Genomic DNA, 16,160 nt, shown 5'->3' on the forward strand with positions numbered 1-16,160 from the left:
CTGGGATCTCTGATTATTTAATGTAAACATTCATATAGTCCTAAACCATTGAGATACTAGCATTAAGAGTTATTGAAAAGTGTATATTACTTCCTATCATTTTTTGTATTTCCTAATCATTTGCTTATTTACTGTTATGGCAGATAGCCTTTCCTGTGATATCATGGCTGTGTTTACCTTTTTCTTCAGTATATGGGATTCCTTAAAACTCTTTTTCCTTTAAATTTCTGTAATGTTGTTTTCCTAGTTATGAATTACTTTGTCTTTATCATGGAAATCTTTTCTTTTTCCTGTAAGGTTAATTTTGTGCTGGATATAGTACTCCAGATTGTGAAATCTGTTATTTTATTGTGTCTTTATATGTGACTTGATGCATCACTCATAGCTTTCATTATTCCTTCTTTGTTCTATATACCTTATATTTTAACTGTAATATAATATGGAAAGTTTTCTTTTCTTTCTTTCTTCTTTCTTTTTCTTCCTCTTCCTCCTTTTCTTCTTCCTCTCCTCCTTGTCTGTTTGGCATTCTAAATGCCTCCTGTATTTGCATGGCTATGTATCTTCTCTAAACTTGGCACATTTTCTTTTTTGATACAATATTTCTCTGTGTAGTTCTGGCTGTCCTGGAACTCCCTCTGTAGACCAGGCTGGCCTCAAGCTCACAGGTCTGCTTGCCTCTGCCCCTTGAGTGCTGGGATTAAAGGTGTGCAGCATTACACTTGGCTGAGCACATTTTCCATGATGAGATTGAAGTATCTTGCAGTACGAAACACTGCAGAACAGGGAATATCAAAGTGCATGAGAAAAATATCATAAATAAAATAGCACAGGAGCCTACCTGAAAATATAAGCAGGGGTTAAACCTGGAACAATTAACAATGTAAAGAGCAAAATCATGCTAGAATTCTATAATAAACCAACAAAAGCCTAAATATCCGTCAAGATATATTAGCATTAGAGACCAAGCCTGACAGCCTGTATTCAATCCCTGGTAGAAGGGGAAAACAAAAGCCATAGAGATGTCCTTTGAGTGCTGCACATGTGCTATAGAGTGAACACACACACACACACACACACACACACACACACACACACACACACACACCAATAAATAAGCAACTGAAAAAATAAAAAAGCAAGGAGTAATGGACTGCCTTCTTTGGAGAAAGATTACAATTATTGACCATAAATGTAATAAGGAAAATAAATCAAAATTATCATCAAAACAGCACTAGAGTTATTGCTATATGCAATTAAGAATCATAAATCAGTGGGTGTTTGTTTAAGGAGAAGCAGGCTATTTGCATGGTCTTTATCTTGTTGTTTTTCTGAGACAAGATCTAATCTCAGGGTTGCAATCATGAGCAACCCCCACCTGATGATATTTATTTAATCTTGAACTGTCTCTCAAAGTATGTACTATTTTATTTTTTCTTTCTTATTTAATCCGCCGGATCCAAGCCTCCTCTCTCCCTTCCTCCCACTCCTACCCTCATGCTTCCTCCCTCCATCCCCTTTCTTCTTCTCAGTGAAGGAAGGCCCCCAGGGGGTATCAACCCACTCAGGCATTTCAAGTCACAGCAGGACTAGGCGCCTCCTCTTCACTGGTTTTTTTTTTTTTTTTGTCTTTGTGCAAGATTTTATTAAATGTCTTTACAGGACAACATCCAGCCTTCAGATACAGCTGCCAAAACCCTGTTATGCTGTAGGCACAGGCTGGGGCATGGCAGGCGGCTCTGGCTTCCCACCCTTCTGCTCTGAGATGGGCGTGGTGGGCAAGATTTCATCCTTAGGTTCCACGATCTCTCCAATTTCTTTATGAAGGCACTTGCTGCTCTCAACTCTCCTCTTAGCACTGCTTTTATTGTGTCCCATACGTTTGAGTATGTTGTGCCTTCATTTTCATTGAGTTTTAGGAAGTCTTTAATTTCTTTTTTTATGAGATAATTTGTTTTATTTAAAAATAAAATATAATAAAGACAAAAAATCGTAAAGGTGATAGAATTTTGTTTTTTGTTTTGTTTTGTTGTTGGTTGTTTTTTGGTTTTTTGGTTTTTTGTCACAGGATTTCTCTGTGTAGCCCTGGTTGTCCTAGACTCGATGTGTAGACCAGGCTGGCCTTGAACTCATAGATCTGCTTGCCTTTGCCTCCCTCTTGCTGGGATTAAAGGCGCATGCTGGAGTTAAAGGTGTGCACCACCACGCCTGGCCCTAAATGCTTATTCATTATGTATACAGTATTCTGCCTGCAGGCCAGAAGAGGGCACCAGATCTCATTATAGATGGTTGTGAGCCACCATGTGGTTTTTGGGAATTGAACAAAAGTTCCTTTTTAAAAGAGAGGTGGGAAACTAGGGCAAAGTCAGTCCAGAAGGAAGGCTATTCCCCTCAGTGAGGCTTCTTGCTGATGTGTTTAAAGATCTTGGACTTCTCCACTCTCTTTGTTTTCTGGTAGCCGAATCCACCGCCACCTCCTCTCTTTTTAAGCTTGCCATCAGGGCTGCCCATGTTCAGATCAACGAAAGGAGGAACCTTAAAACCAAAAGACAGAACAACCTGAGGCAAATTTAGGTTGTTCACATTAAATATCTGCTTGAGAGAGTGCGAGTCAGAGGCTCGGATGTAGGACTTGGACGCTTCCTAGGCAGACTTGTGGAGGAAGTGGTTCTTTTTGATCAGCTTTTCTAGCTGAGGCTGAATATCAGAAACTTGAGACCAGGAAAAGTCAAATTGAATGGGGGACCTTGGATTGCTTCAAGTAACATAGGAGACCCAACTCCTCAGGGCGCAGGATGAGCAGGGCGTGCCCTCGGCCATTCAGGCCCCTGGCTGTTCTACTCACACGATGAATGTACTTCTTGGGGTCGTCAGCAGGGTCGTATTGAGCAATCCAGTCCACTTTAGGGATGTCCAGGCCTCTGGCGGCCACATCAGTGCACAGCAGTATTCCCGAATCTGCCTTGCAGAATTGGAAGAATGTCATTGTTTGCTTATTTTGCTTCAGCTTTAATTTCTTTCTTTATTTCCTCCCTGACCCAACAGTCATTGAGTATGAAATTGTTCAGTTTCCATGAGTTGGTAGGCGTTCTGTTGTTTCTATTGTTGAGGTTCAGCTTTAATCCGTGGTGGTGTGATAAAATAAAAGGAGTTACTTTAGTCTTTTTGTATCTGTTGAGGCTTGCTTTGTGGCCAACTGTGTGGTCAATTTTGGAGAAGATTCCGTGAGGTGCTGAGAAGGTTCCATGAGGTGCTATGTTTGGATGGAATGTTCTGTAGATAACTGTTTGATGAATTTGATTTATCACATAAATTAGTTTCATTATGTCTATGTTTAGCTTCTGTCTCAATGACCTGTTCATTGATGAGAAAGAAGTGTTGACATCTCCTACTATTAATGTGCATGGTTTAATGTGTGATTTAAGCTTTAGTGATGTTTCTTTAAGTGAAGGAGGGTGCCTCTGCATTCGGAGCATAAATTTAAGAATTAAGATGTCATCTTGGTAAATTTTTCCTTTGATGAGTACGAAATGTCCTTCCTCATCTCTTTTGACTAATTTTGGTTGATAGTGTATTTTATTAGGCATTAGAATGACCACTCTGGCTGGGCGTAGGGTGGTGCACACCTTTAATCCCAGCACTCAGGAGGCAGAGACAGGCAGATCACTGTGAGTTCAAGGCCAGCCTGGTCTACAAAATGAGTCCAGGACAGTCAAGGCTACACAGAGAAACCTTGTCTTGAAAAAAAAAATGTCCATTCCAGTTTGCTTCTTGGGTCTGTTTGCTTGGAATACTTTTTTTTCCAGCCCTTTACTCTGAGGTAATTCCTATCTTTATTGCTGAGGTGTGCTTCTTTTTTTTTTTTTTTAAGATTTATTTATTATGTATACAATGTTCTGCCTGCATGTACACCTGCATACCTGAAGAGGGCACCAGATCTCATTATAGATGGCTGTGAGCCACCGTGTCATTGCTAGGAATTGAACTCAGGACCTCTGGCAGAGCATGCAGTGCTCTTAACCTCTGAGCCATCTCTCCAGCCCGAGGTGTGTTTCATGTATACAAAAGAATGATGGGTGCTGTTTTTGCATCCATTCTGTTAGCCTGTGTCTTTTCTACTAGGGAATTGGGTCCATTGATACTGAGAAATATGAATGACCAATCACTGTTGGTTCCTGTTATTCTCATCTTGGTGGTGTTAGTATTTGTATGTGCTTCCCTTCTTTTGTTTTTGCTACTGTGGAATTGTTTCTTGTGTTTTCTTAGATGGAGTCAACCTCCTTGGTTTGGAGTTTTCCTTGTAGTATTTTCTGTAGGCAGCAATTATGGATAGATACTGTTTAAATTTGGTTTTGCCTTGGAATATCTTGTTTTCTCCATCTATGGTGAGTGAGGTTTTTGCTGGGTACAGTAGTCTAGGTTGGCATCTGTGGTCTCTTAGAGACTGCAAGACATCTTTGCAGGCCCTTCTAGCTTCTAGACTCTCTAATGAGAAGCTGGGTGTAATTCTGTTGGGTCTGCCTTTATAAGTCCCTTGGTCCTTTTCACTTGCAGCTTTTACTATTTTTTTTGTTGTTATGTGGATTTAGAGTTTGATTATTGTTGTTCCTGTTCTCGCCCCTAGGTTTGCCATCTCCGGGATTCCCTCAGTTTGTGTTTTCTTTATTGCTTCTACTTTAATTTTCGGCTTTTGAACAGTTTTATTCATTTCCTTCATCTGTTTGTGTTTTCTTATATTTCTTTAAGGGATTTATTTGTTGTTTGATTGTATTTTTCCTATATTTCTTTAAGGGATTCATTCATTTCTTCATTGAAGGTTTCTATCTGCTTGATTATATTTTCCTGTATTTCTTTTAGAGATTTGTTAATTTCCTCTTTAAAGTCCCTTATCATTTTTATAAGGTTGGATTTAAGATCATCTTCCTGTGCTTTAGCTGTGTTGATATATCCAGGGCTTAGTATAGAAGGATAGATGGGCTCTGGGCAGGGCCATATTGCCCTGGTTCTTGTTGATTGTGTCCTTGATGTTGGCTAAATGTTCCCAATGCAGGAATCCTCAGACAGTCAGGCAGAGCCTTGGGCCTACAATGGAGTTCAGGGAAGAGCCCGCTGCTCACCTCTAGTAACTGTACCTCAGGTGGAACTGAATGTTCCTGGAGTCCCACTGGCCTCTCTGCTGGCTCTGCTGGCTGTGCCCCAGGTGAATCAGGCAGGTATGGAATAGGTGGAGAGGGCTCTGCGCTGAATGTTGTCAGTGGGTGCCCCCAACAGATCTCTTTGGGATGGTGGTTGATGGGGGTCTGGAAAAATGTGCAGCTCACCTCTGCTGGCTGTGTCCCAGGTGGATCAAGCAGGTAGGGAATAGGCAGAGGGGGGCTCTACACTGAATGTTGTTGGGTCCCCCCACAGGTGTCCTCCAGATGGCAGGTGATGGGGATCTGTGACAATGTGCTCACCACTGCTGACTATGCCCCAGGTGGATCAGCAAGCTAAAGTGAATGTTGTTGGGGTCCTCTATAGGCCTCTTCAGGGTCTCAAAGTATTTATTAAATAAAAGTAAAAAAGTAAGCCAGGAGCAGTGGCACACACCTTTAATCCCAGCACTCTGGAGGCAGAGGCAGGCGGATCTCTGAGTTCGAGGCCAGCCTGGTCTACAAAGTGAGTCCAGGACAGCCAAGGCTACACAGAGAAACCCTGTCTCGAAAAAACCGAGAGGTGTAGGAGGTAAACCAGTGCTAACCAAAGTATTTGGTTTTTAATGTTTTGTTGTTGTTGTTGTTGTTAGTGTCAAGGTCACAAAAGACAAGATTTGAGGCTCCACTATTGATTAGAAGTCACTAAGGAGATATGGCGAGAACAAAATCAATCTTGTAGTATATAAAAGACGTAGTCAGGCGCAGTTGTGTGCTTATAGTCCCAACTCTTAGGAGGTACAGATATGAAGTCCAGAGTTAACTTAATTGGTTAGTTGAGTTGAGTTAAATTCTTAGCTTTAACAACTTTAGTGTGGTTATATTCAATGTTGATATTAGGCGAAACTATGTGAAAGGTATTAAAGAACTCATTATACTATTTTTGCAATTTCTGTTTAATTCTGAAGTTATTTCAAAAATGGAAAATATTAAAAGTAATTTTAAATATTTTTATATTACCAAAGGGATATTTATAGTTATGGCTAAGGGTAGGCTTTGGAGTGAAATTTCTTAGAATTTACTCTTGATTCTGTCATTTATCAGCTATATGACCTGGGGTGAGTTACTTATTGTCTTTTTGTAAGTCAGTTTCATCATCTGTAAAAGGTAAAGATTAAGGAAGATAATTTGTATATTGTACATTTTCAGAACTAAGAGAGTAAGGTAAGAATGTATGTTTGACATAAAATACTGGCTGCTTGTTTAGCTTCCATGTGCTAGGCTTTATGGGAGTCTCCTTTGGGGAAAACTTGAGAAGTATTTCTAGATGATGCGAGTTCTATTTCTTATGCTTCTTGATTAAGTGTCCAAGAGACTCTCAACTTTTTAGAGGTATCAATTTAGTTTAAGACATTGTCAGCTCCTTAATAGCTAATGTGGGGGGCGGTGAGTGTGTATGTAGAAAATTTGCTACTATTGATGTTTTTATTGAAGGATTATATATCTACTGAATGGTTAGTGGTTATTATTTTCTAATTGTATCTTCATTATTTTATGCCAGGACTTTGGGATATGGGAACGTGGAGACAAGACCAACCAAGGGATCTCAGAATTGAATGCAAGTTCAGTTGGAATGGCCAAGGTACATTTTCTGACTTATTTTTACTAAGTCTGGTCAATGGAGTTTGGTTTACCTCTGTCATAGATAAACTCTTAATATACATGTTTACTCATCAAACTGTTCTTTAAACCACAGACAAGACTTAGATTCCTTCATGAAACTATGAATATATAATATTAAAAACTTTTTTGTAAGTTCCAAATTTGATATCAAATGGCTTTTGCAGCATATGTCTGTTTATATATCCTACAATGACAAGTTTTAAACTATATTCACCGTCTTTGTCATTGCATAAGCCAAGGAAAACTCTTTTCCCCACAATAGTCCAATCTACCAAGCTTGGTATCAGATCGCCCATGTCTGAGTCCTCCATCTCCTTCAGTCTTTTCTCTCTCCCATATCATCATCACCTTTACACTTGGCTTTTATTTTCTACTACTGGCTTTTATTTTTTCTTGATACAGTAAGAATGTATCAAATAGGACAGCAGGAGTAAGTTTAAACATTATTATGCTAAGTGTGCATGGCTAATCCACTCTTACTGAACAGTAAAGATGTAGATTGGTTTTTAAAAACAAAGAAGTAAATACACTATATACTTCTTATATCATAAAGATACTGAAAGTTTAAAACAAAGTTAGGAAAAGTAAAGTATAAAAACCAAAAGGAAATTAAATACAATTCAAAACAAAAATACTACATGGAATAAAGAGAACAAATGGGTCATGATAGAGTTTTGACACACCCTATAATGAGAAAATATGGCTTGGAATGTAGTTTCAATTAAAACAGAACAAAATGTATTAGAAATACAAGGAAAGCATATGCAGTTATGTAAAGAAATAATTTAACAGCAACCATTGTGAGACTATGATACATGCAGCCAACCCCAAATAACATCATAGAAAGTTCTAGGCCACTGTTCTACTGCTGAGTTCTGTCTTGCTTATCCTTTTTATTTTGAAATCATTTTAAACTAAAGAAAAACTTCAAGAATGTTAGGAAAATTCCATACATCATTCATGCAGGGTTTATTAATATCTGCTTTAGCTTTTCCTCTTCCTGGTTACACATTCATATGCATACACACTTGTACACATACACATACACACACACATTTTTTTCTGAGCTAGTTAAAAATGTACACACTTCCGACAATGATGAAGTGCTACTACTCAACACTTTATTATGTATTTCCTCAAGACTCTCTTGAAACCATGGGATGATCATCAAAATCAGGAACTAAGTAATTATATATACCACAGGACCTACTCAATTTCTAAAAATTATCCCAATAATGTCATTTATGATAAAATAAAAATCCTTGTGATACAGTATCCAGACCAGGGTAGCAAGTTACATTTGTCATAACATCTTTTTTTCTTTTTTAGTTCAGCCAGTCTAGAGCAATACTTCATAATTCTTGACTTTTATGACACTAGGATTTAAAAAAAAAATACAAAGTAGTTTTGTTGGTTGATTGGTTTGGTTTGGTCTTAAGGCTGGAGTCTTGTGCCTACATACTCTATCACTGATATAGCTGTACCTCTAACACTCACTTCATGATGGCTATGGAATTACTAGGTTTACAGCAATTGGTAAATGGCCAAATATATTTTACTACAGCTGTATTAGAGAATACTATGCAAAGATAAAGTTTTCATGAAAAGGAAAACATATATTCTATATTAATTATAAAAAGTAAGATATAGCTAAGAGCAATGGTTCATGATAATAATCCCACTATTCAGAATACGGAGGCAGGGGGATCAGAGTTTCCACCACTTATAATACAGAGGTAGGAAGATCAGAGTCATTCTATGCTTTATATGTGTCTGAGGCTAGCCTTGAGCACATGACACCATGTCTCAAAACACGCAAAAAAAGATTTAAAAATTTTAAAGAAAAAAAAACCAAAGGTGAAAAAAAGTAACAGAAAACATCAATAATATTAAGAGTGGGGTTGCTCCATGGGTAAAAGTGCTTGCCATCCAAGCTTAGCCACCTGAGTTTGGTTATCAGAACTCATATCAAGGTAAAGAAAATCCATTATCAATTTGTCTTTTGTCCTTCACACATGCACTGTGACACACACACACACACACACACACACACACATACAAATCATATGCATGCATACATACTCACATAGTAATAGTAAATAAAATATTACCAGGTTAATGAGTTGGCTTAGTATGTAAAGGTGCTTGACACCAAGCCTGATGATCTAAGCTCAATTCACAGAACCTGCATGGTAGAATAAGGAATTAACTCTCGTTGGCTTCTTCTGACCTCCATGAACATGCTCCCCAACTGAATGCACACAAAATAAATAAATTTTGTTTAAAACATTGAAGTAAGTCTTACTTTTGTGATCAGAAAACACATGTAGAAAAGCAAGAAATTAATAATTTCTAAAACTTCTCTTGAGATAGGCTCTCACAATATAGCCCGGAGTGGCTTCAAATTTCTAATCCTCCTGCCTCAGAGAAGCACATGGCACTACACTTGGAAAATTTTATCTTTTAAAAGCATGATTTCACTTATGTTTAAACCCTTAAAAATCAACTTCTTAGAAGTAGAGTCCAGTGATGGTGACTAGGATAAAGGGAAGGGGGTGGGAGGAATGATCAAGGGGTTCAAAGATTCAGGTAGACATGAGTCATGACTTTGGGGAGCTCTTACACGGTAGGATCACTATAGTCTATGAAAATACATTGCATAGTTTCAAAACATGAGAATTCCCCCTTTGCATTGCCAATTAATAACATTTGTTTCAAAGTCAAATAGATTATCTTTGTAGGATATTTGCCTCAGTCCAGAAGCTCAGCTGTGAGGCAGCACCTAACAATGACTGGATCACTTTGCAGCCACATAGCTTTCTTTTTCTGTTTTGTTTTATTTTATATTATTTAGACAGTGTCCGACTATGTCAGTTTTTAGCATTTCTTATGTACTAGCAGCATAGTTGGAGCTTCCCTGCTGAAAGAATGGTTTCCTATAAATTCATAAGCCATGTCCAAATTACCCTTTTAAAGTATGATGCTAGACTGGATAATGACACAAACTCAATTCTAGTTTTCCCTGACCAGTATGGGAGACAAAGTAAAAATCACAAGCTCCTAGGAATAAAGAATAAATGACAAAATATTTATTTTCTGTTCCATTAAATATATTCAAAAGTAACATCATTAAATATTAATATGATACTAGGAAGAAAAATATCATTCTTGATTTTATTTTCTTTCTTTTCTTTTTCAGTTCTGGGGATTGAACCCTGGGACTTGTATATGCTAAGTATGTGTTCTGCCACTGACGTTGTCCTTTCTCCCATTGCTTCTTACAGGCAGCCCTGGAAGCACTGGATGAATTAGACTTGTTTGGTGTGAAAGGTGGGCCACAATCAGTTATCCATGTTCTAGCTGATGAAGTCCAACACTGCCAGGTAAAGAAATAATGAGGCAGCGAGGCGCAGTGGCGCACACCTGTAATCCCAGCACTCAGGAGGCAGAGGCAGGTGGATCGCTGTGAGTTCAAGGACAGCCTGGTCTACAAAGCAAGTCCAGGATGGCCAAGATAACACAGAGAAACCCTGTCTCAAACAACAAACAAAAAGAAAGAATGGACCATATCATAGCAAATTTTATTCTTGCCCAGAGTCAGACTTAGCATGGGTTTTAGCTTAAAGAGAGCAACCAAACATGTGGTTATTACAATGTGATCAGAAATGTCGTTGCCAAGCATTCTATAGGGAGATAAACCTGATATAGCATGAGCTATAAGAGATTATGGCTGCCTTAGTCAACGTTATAACAGCAACTCTTATAAAGGAAAACATTTAATTGGGACTGATTTACAGTTTCAGAGATTTAGTCTGTTAGTATCATGGCAGGAAGCATGGTGGTGTGTGCAGGCAGACATGGTGCTGGAGAAGGAGCTGAGAGTTCTGTATCTGGGTCCACAGGCAACAGGAAAAGAAAGACACTGGGATCTGGCTTGGACATCTGAAACTTCAATGGTCCTGTTGTCTCGGTATACATTGTAAAAGGAACCCACCATAATAGGTCCAGTTATTTACTACTATAATATCGATGGGCTGTGGTTTCTTTTTCCAAGAATCACTTTTTGTAAGCATAAAAAGAGAACAAGATATGATCTGTGTTAAGTGTCCTGGATAGTGGTTCTGAAACATATTCTTGTCTCTAATCAGGTCGTCTCTAGGATTAGCTATTTGAAGATGTTATTGTGGTAAAATTTCTTCCTTAGTTTTATGATTGATGCTTATATTGAATGTTTATTTTCCCTGGTATTTGAAATTTCTCCTTTTCTTCCAGCCCTGATTATATCCTATAATATCCTACTGAATATAAGTTAAATTTCTAATTTTGAAACTGTTTTCTGTGGCTAAAGTATGTCATGTAAGGAGAAAAGAGTCTTTCTGTGCACAGGATGAAGGCTGGTGGGACTACTTTGGGGCCAGGGAAAAGAATGGGGTGTAAATATGAGCAAAGTGCAATGATAGGCATGTTTGAAAATATAAAGAAGCCCATTGTTTTCCATGCTGGCTGAAAATTAATTTGAAAATATCTCAGGGGCATAGCTTATCCTTCTGTACCCTGCTAAACTGCTATATTTTATCTTATTATTTTAAATTTTAAATTAATTTCTATTTTAATTTTTTATTATTTTGTGTATATGGATTTTCTCCCAGAATATATGTCAGTCTGCATCATATTCATGCCTGGTGCCCATGAAGCCAGAAAAGAGTGTTAGAGTTCTGGATGCTCGTAAATATCCCAGCTTTCCAGAAGAACAGCCAGTGCTCTTAATCACTGATCATCTTTCTAGCCTCAGTTTTTTCTCATCTAGATGCTGGGAACCAACAGGACTGTGTGTGTCCCATATCTATGGAGAAGATTCTTTCCAATCAGGATGGCGAAGCACTCAGGACAGGATTAAGAAAACGGATGCTATACCAAGCAAGCTACTGTTTTTAGGGCCTCACTATTTAATAAAGTTTAAATTATTCTTCTGAAAGCTTTTGTTCCACATAATTCATTTGGAACAAAAGCTCTTAGTTTCACTTTTTAACCAAACTATTTAGTAATAAACCCTATTTTGATACATTTCTCTTAGTCAATCCTGAATTCACTACTGCCCCGGGCTTCAACATCCAAGGAAGTTGATGCCAGTCTGCTGTCAGTGATCTCTTTCCCAGCCTTTGCTGTAGAGGATAGCCATTTGGTGGAGCTCACCAAACAGGAGATCATCACCAAGCTTCAGGTCTGTCCACATGTGCCTTTCCTCTCATTAGGGCTGGGGCTTAAAGGGAGATGAAGGCTTTCAGGGCCCTTGAGTGTACCGTATGCCAGGAACCTTTTCCATTCCTAAAGTTATACTCTTGTAAGTAGTTTTTCTACAAAACTCTCAAAAGCTTCTGCAGTCCTGACTGTTAGGAATGGTGCATCCACTCTGGAAAACAGAGACCCACAACTGGACAAGGTGCAGAGAGTTAGAGCCTTTGTGGCACTCAGTCCTAAATTGGATGTCTTCATCAAAGCCCTCTTCTCCAAGTCAGGGATCTATATGGAAGAGGATACAGAACGTTTAGGAGCCAGAGATGGTGAATGACTCAAAGAAAATACTGCCATCCAGACAAGATAGAGTCTGATACACACATGAACTCACAGAGACTGCGACAGCGTACACAAGGCCTGCACATGTTCAAACCAGACAAAATCCTAGCACGGAGAAGGAGAAGTAAAAAAAAAAAAATCCCATCTGTCTTAGTTAGGGTTTCTATTAGTGTGATGAAACACCATGGCCAAAAGTAAGTTGGAGGAGAAACAGCACTGTTCATCACTGAAGGAAGTCAGGACAGGAACTCAAACAGGACAGGAACCAGGAGGCAGGAGCTGATGCAGAGGCCATGAAGGAGTGCTGCTTACTGGCTTGTTCCTCATGGCTTGCTCAGCCTGCTTTCTTTTAGTACCCAGGACCACCAGTGCAGTGATTAGCCCGCTGCAGTCTTGGCCTAAGGTGGACAGCCATGGAGGAATGCTTCTAGGAATGCTGCTTTGGGGTAGAACCTATAACATACTTCTTGCTTGAAAGGACATTGCTGCTGCTGCTGCTGCTGCTGCTGCTGCTGCTGCTGCTGCTGCTGCTGCTGCTGCGCTGTTTTTGAGTACCGTGTGTTGGTGAGAGATTGATACATATAGACATTTGAGTCATACAGATGTACAAGCTTCAGGGCCTTTTTCTCTGTGTCCCCAGGGTCGTTATGGCTGCTGTCGTTTTCTACGAGATGGATATAAAACTCCAAAAGAGGTATGTTTCTTTTCACCATGAGGAAATAAGGCAGAATTGTCCTTACTCTTTGTAGCCTTATTCAGAGATAACAGTTAACTCACTGATGGAATTTTTACAGATCATTAAAAGGAATAATAAGTGATGTTTGCTATACTTGTTGGGCTTTGCTACCAAGTTCTGACATTGATGGTAAATATATTAACAGTAAAGTGTCAAAAATAAATATAATAAAGGAAAGACATTCTTTTCTTTCCTTTCACTTGTTTAGTTTAAGGAAAGACCTACTGATGGATGCTAAAATCTGTGGACAGAATTTTAAGCACAAACAATATTTGCATAATCTCCAACCCTTTTCAATATTTGATCAATACAAAAAAGGCATCTTTCAATCAGTACATCTCTTTGATTTCCTGACACAGTCCATTTTCTGTTGTCAGTGACAGTACCTCAAAGTGAGTTGTAAAATGGGTATACTTGGGCTTACAGTTCTTTAAGTACAAAATGAAAAGGTCCCCGCTTGATAATGGATAGTCCTCTTGCCTACAGACTCTCAAGGTGTAGTACAAGTACATTATGGCAAGAGGCAGGGAGCAGTCTCTTTTGGTTTCTGTCCTGACAAAGCCAAAGCTTCAGTCTCCACACTAAAAGGGCCATATTGAGTCCTGAGTAGTGCTTTGCGGAGGAACCTATACTATACTCCTTGCTTGAAAGGACGTTGCTGCTGTTGCTGCTGAGATGTCTTTTAGTACTTAGTGTTTGAGTCAGTGTTGGTGAGAGATTGATTCATCTAGATGTTTGAGGATGTCTTTCTTCCCAATCATAGATTGGTTTATCATGGCAACAAGAAAAGTAGCAACATGTTTTCATATATCTTCTGTGATACCTTATTATCCTAGGATGAGTCGTTGGAAGTTTCTTCATAGGGCACCTGCTAAGGAAGGGGAGTATGAGGATGTGGTTACTGCCTTCCTGATGCTGTCTTTGAAACAAACGGTCTGCAGTAAAACTCCTATTGTAATACCACTAAACTAAGAATGTGCATCTACTCTCTGAGTGCCAGGGCAGACTTTGTCTATTATATTTTTGTCTAGGATCCCAATCGTCTCTACTATGAACCAGCTGAGCTGAAGCTATTTGAAAACATTGAGTGCGAATGGCCATTGTTCTGGACATACTTTATCCTCGATGGGGTCTTCAGTGGCAACGCAGAACAGGTGATGAGCTGGGAGAAGAGCTCTCAGCAAGCTGCTCTTGTATCTTCCTTCAGTTAATGCCTGTGTCTGTACTGGCTGGCTAAATGGAAAGAGACAGAGTTGTCTCCTAGAGGCTCATAGCTGATAGTAGTGAATTAAGAGTTGGGAGTCTCAGATTTGTTTTTCTTCAATCCTAACCATTGAGTAATCCAAGTGTTTTCACTAACTTCTTCAGTTTCAATGTCTCTGTAGGTGAGAAAAATGTTTTCATTAGGGAAAATTATTAATAAAGATGTTAAAATGTTTACCCCAATTTCATCATCACACAGTGTATACATGAAGTGAAGTATCACACTGTACCCCACACTAATCTCAGAGCTCAGGGTCTAAGGCATGCAGGATCATCTCAACAAATATTTCTAAAAAAGATATCCCCAAGTGATAGAGAGATGGCTCAGTGGTTAACAGCACTTGTTTGTCCAGAGGACCTGGGTTCAATGCCCAGCACCTACATGGCAGCTCACAAACATTTGTATGTATCTCCTGCCCCTGGGGATCCAAAGTCTTCTTCTGACCTCTGTGAGTAGCAGGCATGCATGTTACTCATATACATACATTCAGGCAAAATGCTCATACACATAGAATAAAAATAAATAAATCTGTCTGGGTGTGGTGGCGCATGCCTATAATCCCAGCACTCAGGAGGCAGAGGCAGGTGGATCATTGTGAGTTCAAGGCCAGCCTGGTCTACAAAGCGAGTCCAGGACAACCAAGACTACACAGAGAAACCCTGTCTTGAAAAAAAAAACAAATAAATCTTTTAAAAAGATATTTCTAAATTTTTTTGAGCGTCCACAAATAAATATATGTTGTAAGTTTAAAATATAGTTCCAAAATAAAATACTGTTCCACTATAATGAAACATCATTTCTTTTAAAAATTACCATACAGTACATATTCAAGAAATTTTAAAACTACCAAATGGGAAAATGGGGTGAGGAACACAGCACTAAAAATGTTTCTATGGCTAAGTGTAGTGGTGTACACCTTTAATCTCAGAAATGAGGAGAAAGAGGCCGGTAGGTTTCTCTAAGTTTGAGGATAGCCTTCTCTATATAGTGAGTTCTAGGCCAACCAAGACTAAATAGTAAGAGCCTGTCTCAGTAAATAAATAAATAAATAAATAAATAAATATTTGTACATGACAAAATGATAGGAACCTAATTAAAGAAAATAAATGGTGTAGCTTCCTACATGTTAAATGTTCAAATACATAAGTGCCACAATAGGTCTGATAGTTTTACCTTGAAAACAGCTTGAATTTTGCCTGTAGAAGTGTTGGACCTTCTTCCTACTAGTTCACCTGGTTGGCACATCTTCCAAATAGTCTGTATGTAAGCGAAAGAAAACAAAAGAGAAATAAAATAAAAGATAGAAATCAGGGGCTGGCGAGATGGCTCAGAGGTTAAGAGCACCACCTGCTCTTCCAAAGGTCCTGAGTTCAATTCCCAGCAACCACATGGTGGCTCACAACCATCTATAATGAGATCTGGTGCCCTCTTCTGGCCTGCAGGTAAACAAGCAGACAACACTGTATACATAATAATAAAATAAATCTTTTTTAAAAAAGATAGAAATCAGAGAGAGAAAACACAAAATGGAGAGGTAAAGCATTAGAATGGGCTGCAAAGAAAGGGGCAGTTAAAGAGACAGGAAGGTATACAGCTTGCAACCAGGGAAGCTGTCAGGGGCTTGTAGCTTATTAGTGAGGATGTGTTTAAGAAAGATCCTAACAGTGCAACAAGATGTGGACTGGTATGGGTCCTTGGCCTTCTTAGGGATGTGTGTGTCTGTGTAGTGTAGACAGCTTAGTTCAACAGACATGTTCTCAGGAAGAAATTGCAC

The 16,160-nt window shown here is 38.9% G+C and overlaps 1 protein-coding gene across 12 annotated transcripts in view; it reads left to right on the forward strand.

Annotated features, from left to right (window-relative positions):
* PHKA1 (phosphorylase kinase regulatory subunit alpha 1) overlaps positions 1-16,160 on the forward strand; it is a 114,285-nt gene that overhangs the window by 21,476 nt on the left and 76,649 nt on the right. For all 12 annotated transcript variants that reach the window (XM_084788800.1, XM_084788804.1, XM_084788806.1 and 9 more), the window contains 5 exons: positions 6,691-6,771; positions 10,097-10,195; positions 11,887-12,033; positions 13,027-13,080; positions 14,154-14,276. In XM_084788800.1, the coding sequence (XP_084644926.1) occupies positions 6,691-6,771; positions 10,097-10,195; positions 11,887-12,033; positions 13,027-13,080; positions 14,154-14,276 (504 nt within the window). The remainder of the gene's footprint in view (positions 1-6,690; positions 6,772-10,096; positions 10,196-11,886; positions 12,034-13,026; positions 13,081-14,153; positions 14,277-16,160) is intronic.

Source organism: Acomys minous (assembly GCF_964271855.1).
Source record: "Acomys minous genome assembly, chromosome: 7".
NCBI classification, from domain to species: Eukaryota; Metazoa; Chordata; class Mammalia; order Rodentia; family Muridae; genus Acomys; species Acomys minous.